This window comes from Astatotilapia calliptera, chromosome 14 (genome assembly GCF_964374335.1).
Source record: "Astatotilapia calliptera chromosome 14, fAstCal68.1, whole genome shotgun sequence".
Classification (NCBI taxonomy): domain Eukaryota; kingdom Metazoa; phylum Chordata; class Actinopteri; order Cichliformes; family Cichlidae; genus Astatotilapia; species Astatotilapia calliptera.
Window position 1 is genome coordinate 13,604,024 of NC_137435.1, and position 5,320 is coordinate 13,609,343.

The 5,320-nt window shown below is 41.5% G+C and overlaps 1 protein-coding gene across 1 annotated transcript; it reads left to right on the forward strand.

Moving 5' to 3' along the window:
* Nucleotides 1-450: 450 nt before the first annotated feature.
* zpld1b (zona pellucida-like domain containing 1b) lies at nucleotides 451-5,032 on the forward strand. The gene is made up of 10 exons (XM_026193083.2): nucleotides 451-807; nucleotides 1,436-1,656; nucleotides 1,767-1,948; nucleotides 2,327-2,399; nucleotides 2,969-3,066; nucleotides 3,364-3,444; nucleotides 3,630-3,801; nucleotides 3,885-3,987; nucleotides 4,184-4,213; nucleotides 4,403-5,032. The coding sequence occupies exons 1-10, from the start codon at nucleotides 669-671 to the stop codon at nucleotides 4,576-4,578; spliced, it is 1,275 nt and encodes a 424-aa protein (XP_026048868.2). The 5' UTR covers nucleotides 451-668; the 3' UTR covers nucleotides 4,579-5,032.
* Nucleotides 5,033-5,320: the final 288 nt, after the last annotated feature.

The following is a 5,320-nucleotide window of genomic DNA, read 5'->3' on the forward strand; positions in this document are numbered from 1 at the left end:
ATCTGACAGACAGAGATCAGACTGTGGAGAGATGAGTGGAAACCCTCTGAGTACGCTCAGGTTTCTTGGCATGGTGAAAAGATTTGTCCAGTCCATTCAGATCTGATGGAGTTTCCCATATTCTGCACCGCAGCTGGTTTTTGTCGAGGTATCTTTGTCATCTGTGCACACACAAGAGATACATGTGAGGCTGACGCTGTGTTTAGTTTAGGTACTCTGTGCCACTAGAGCTGCATGCCACAGAGTTGAACTTTTCTCTCATCGCTAACCAGGTGAAGAGGGGTTCCAGCCAATTACTTTGGAAAAGGCAGGAGACAGGTAAACAGGTGTGGAAAAATAATAGATGTGGGGGTGGACGGAGGGGGGGTTGTGGGGTTGGGGGGGTGGGATGAAATGAGCCGCAAAGAGGGGTGACCTCAGTTTAAAAGGGGTTGGGTAATGGAGGCATTAGACCAACATGAGCAACTGAGGTAAAAGGGTGCAGGGGGAGCAGAACAAGAAGGATTAGGGGACGTGGGGAAAGAAGGCTGAACTACTTTGATAGAGGTCAAACCGTGGAGCAGTCAGGAAACAACAGGCATTGTTTTTGAACATCTAATTTTGAGATAAGTGCTGTTTCTTAACACGTACCTGAGGAATGTGGCTAATGCAGTGGTGACCTTCTGAAGATGACAGCGGACAAACCTCTCTTAGGCGCGGAAATGACACGAATGGGTTTTATCTTCCTGCTCCTGAGTAACGCCGCGTCAGTCTCCACACAGTTTAATGGATACAACTGCGATGCCAACTACCACAGCAGGTTTCCAGGTGAGAATCCTCCCCAGCAGGTTCTCTCTTTGCCGTCCACACACGTCTGCCAACAGGTGTGGAACACGATAGATCTATGAGCAGCAAAAGTAGCAGCCACATTAAAATGAGCACAAATAGTTCTGGTAGGGTGAAGCTTTTTTTACTGATGGCGTTTCTAATAACGTTTATTTCCTTATTGAGAGTTAATATTGAGGACGATAAAGTTATATCTTTATATTTAGATAGATCATCAAAATACCTTTCTGCCTATCTAAGCTGGAAGCTTCATTTATAGTTAAAAAAACATGTGAACCACATAAATAATTTAATGCATTGAATATTTTAATTACAATGTTTATGGCCCTATTATGACAAACATTTCCTGGATACAGACATTTTGAGGCAATCTCCTGCTATGATCTACAAAATTACACTAGATTGATTTACCTGACTGATTTTGCCTCCACAGAGCTCGGTTAGTAATTTCATACTTTAAAATTCCTGTACAAAAGTGAATAAAAGTCTTAATTAGAAAAATGTGTAACTTCTGCCTTGCATGAACCGGCATGTCTTGATTTTTATCTTGATTTCAAATATTACATTGCCAACTTTTCTCTCTGAACCTTCGTCTCCCGCCTTCCTCCAGGTGAAAGGGACATCAGCGTGTACTGCGGGGTTCAGACCATCACTTTGAAGATCAACTTCTGTCCTGTTCTCTTCTCCGGCTACACCGACGCAGATTTGGCCCTCAACGGCCATCACAGCGAAGCCCAGTGTCGCGGCTTCATCAACAACAACACTTTCCCCACAGCACTTCTGTTCAGCATCAGCCTCAGCACTTTGGAGGCCTGCGGCAACAGTCTGGTGGTAAAGAATACTCGAGCACTGCGCATGGCTTTATTCTAATCAATAATCAGCTTCATCATGTTGTGTATTGACGTTGGAGCAAAGTGACTGGCTGATGTTTCTCTCTGCAGGTCAGCACAGCCTACGGGCCCACTGCCTATGGGAACATGTCTCTTGTACAAATTGGGAATATATCAGGCTACATCGACACCCCTGACCCACCAACTATAATCAGCTATCTGCCTGGTTTGTTGTATAAATTCAGTTGCAGCTACCCGCTGGAGTACCTGGTCAATAACTCACAGCTGGCATCGTGAGTTTCTGCCAAAGCATCCATCAGTGTCCAAAAGAGAGCTGCACCTTGCAGGAGTTGCTTTGCAGAGTTAATCCTGAAAGGCTGGCTTTAAGATATATTCATTTAATTAGATTCACTTATAGCTTTCAAAAACGGTGCTAACAATTAAATTCCCAGTTTAAAAGCTTCAGTGACTTTGTGCCTCACAGTATTTTTTCAAACCATTAATTTTATTATTCACATCTATTATTCACATATATTATTCTCTGACATTCGTAAATCAGACAAGTATATAAATAAAAGCGCAGCTGATTTATAACTGTACTAAATCGAAACCTCTGCTCCCGAAATGTTATTTATTAAGCCAAGGCTCACAAAGGCTCCGTCTCTCCACAGATCCTCTGCAGCTGTGTCTGTCAAAGACAGCAACGGTACTTTTGTGAGCACGCTCAGTATGATCCTGTACAATGTGAGTACAAAGCAGCGCTGGAATAAAAATATATTTCCATTTCTAGCTTAAGAGGTGCAGAGGAATTCATATGAAACAAAATAGACATTAGAACTGGCACATGACTGGATGAGCATGTTTGGTTTGTTTTAGTGCCTCAGTTCGATGTTCATATAACATCTTTTAATGTCTTTTAATAATCAGTGCTGAGTATTTTCACTGTTTCCAACTAACTCCATGAAAACAACAAAAGTTGGTTTTCTGTAATAGCCCATGTATTTTTCCACCAACAACAATATTCCACAAAAGGTTTGCGATGTAATCCTGTTTAAAATCACACTGCTTAGAATACTCTGTACTTACTTTAAACAACATAATCACCGTGTTGCATATAATTGTGCTCCTTCTTTAACAATTAATGTCACATATGCTTGTTTGGCTACAGACCTGTGCAAAAATTGCTCTGGACAGCAGAAAAATAGCAAAACTATAGAATAACACCAGCTATGTAAAGACTGATTCAATGTCTTCATTTGCTTTATGCCACATTTTGAGAGAACAATCAACTTTTCTTTTTCTTTTTTCTCCAGGATTCAGCATACAATCAGCCTCTCTCTATCCCCATGGCTGGACTGGCTCTGAAAACCAGAGTATTTGCTGCTGTGAAAGCCACAAACTTAGACAAACGGTACCGCACAAAACCCAGCTATTCACTATTGAATTTCCATAATTTTCACGTCATAGATGTGCAAGACTCTTTACCATAACAAACCTATTACTGCAGCAGAAAGGATATTTTAAATATAGTTCTCCACAGCATCTTTCCCGCTATCATTTTTACAGATTTACTCCTCTTTTCTTTGCTTTGCCTACATTCATTATGCTATTATGTTATTATTCTTCATGAAGGCGCCAGGCTGCAGTTTTCTCATGTGCAGTTGGATCTCTATCCTCCATCCCATCTCACAGTTTTGTCTCTTTGCAGGTGGAACATTTTGATGGACTACTGTTACACAACCCCCTCAGGGAATCCTAATGATGAACTCCGCTATGACCTTTTCTTTGGGTAAATCTCGTGTTTTTTTTCTGCTTCAAGATAATGACTCGATACCACAAAAGGGAGTCATTACCTATTCAGGTTCTCCACATGGCTTATCCTCATTGAATGCCACGTTTTCTCTTCCTAAAGAGTTCTTAAGGGTACTCATAGACATTAAATCTAGCATTTCTGCTGGGTCTGCTTCCATACAGTTGCTATAAAGATCCCCAGACGACAGTTTTGGAGAACGGGAAGAGCCAGATGGGCCGTTTTTCCTTTGAGGTTTTCCGTTTTGTTAAACATAGGCACCAGAAGATGTCGACTGTGTTTTTGCACTGCGTCACCAAGCTTTGCCGGGCCGATGACTGCATCATGTTAATGCCTGTAAGAGTGAAAATCTCCGTTTGTGACTCACCACCTGTTTCCTCACCTCACTGAGGACTGAAATCTGACGATGTGATTGGCAGATCTGTGGGCGGCGGCGCAAAAGGGAAGAGGAGACCCCTGATTCCATGGCAGCAGCATCAGGGAACGCCATCCTCTCTGCCGGTCCAATCATCACCAGGAGTGGTATGAACTATAAACCCACTTTTACTGGAATAGTTTTGAGAGACATGCTGCTTTGCTTTCATGCTGAGAGTGCAGCAATCCAGTCAAAATAAGAAGCAACAGCCTGAAATGTCAAACTGCTAATTTAAAGCTGATTTCAATTAGGACTGCTGAAGTAAAAATGAATCCAATAAGCGCTTTAAAAATTGCTTTACAGATGAAACTCCCGTCAACAACTCCCAGCTCGGTAAGTGCCATTACGCAATGTTGTGAAACATAAAAGTGTTGTAAACTATCATGACAGCAGATTCCCTTTGAAATGACTGTTTACAGCAAACCCTCTTCTGTTCCTGCAAGGGAAAGACTCGGGCTCAGCTCGTGGTAAAAACCTCATCCGAGAGCTTGTTTTCAGTTTCTTTCCCTTTCCATCTTCCAGCCTCTGGAGATCTCTCCCATTCAATGAACCCAGTGACCAGTGCTCTGATCTCAGGTGTGGTCATCCTGAGTGTGGTCAGTGTGTGCTTCTTCCTGCTGTTGCTCCACTTCCTGCTGAAGCCCCGCCCCCCCGCGACAACTGCAGCCTCAGGTGTTTGGAATCCAAGCTTTAAATAAACATCTGCATGTTGTGCAACATGTGTATCATTTAAGGTGTTGTATATTTATTGCGTTCAATACCTCAGAATGTTTCATCTTTTGTGGGTTTGCATAATAATCGTGTTTAGAAAATGTTGCATTTAATGACTCCATATTTTTTCTCTTTCTTTCCATTTTTGTAACCAGTATATGTATCAAATCACAGATTAGAGACGCCATTGTTTTTTTGGTCTTTGTTTTCCTGTGAAATGTTATAGTATTCAAACCCTGTACAATATCAAAAGGAAATAGTGAGTGAATTCAAGCAGGTGGATTTCTTGATCTGTTTTTGAATTCAGCTTCCAGTTTCTGTTTGCATTCAAGTTTTAAATATACGTTTGTGGTGGATATAAATTCTGATTTTAAAATAAAAACAATAAAACTAAAAAAAAAAAAAGACAAGTAAAATAATCATTTTAAGATTAAAAAAAAAGTGTCTATTCTGAGTGTTTGAGGTTTCGGTGCGCTCTAACCTGTTCCTAGGATTATGCTCTTCTGGACAGAGACCGGTGATGTTGCCCCTGGGATCTGCTGGAGACACTGTTCAAGTTTCTGGGTTACAGCTCCTAATACTCCTACTGGGACCACTCAGTCCCTGACACTTCTTTATTTTCTCATGCTCCCTCTAACTGCTGTTGCTATCTGCTGGAAATTCCACATGTATCAAAACTGTGGTTTATATATGTGTATGCATGTGTGTGTGTGTTCTGTGTGCGTTTGT

Excerpts from the sequence above, each read along its gene's own strand:
- zpld1b (XM_026193083.2), top strand. The coding sequence starts at position 669 with ATGACAGCGGACAAACCTCTCTTAGGCGCGGAAATGACACGAATGGGT. Across the intron at positions 1,949-2,326 it reads AATAACTCACAGCTGGCATC|ATCCTCTGCAGCTGTGTCTG; the intron begins GTGAGTTTCTGC and ends GTCTCTCCACAG. Across the intron at positions 2,400-2,968 it reads TCAGTATGATCCTGTACAAT|GATTCAGCATACAATCAGCC; the intron begins GTGAGTACAAAG and ends TTTTTTCTCCAG.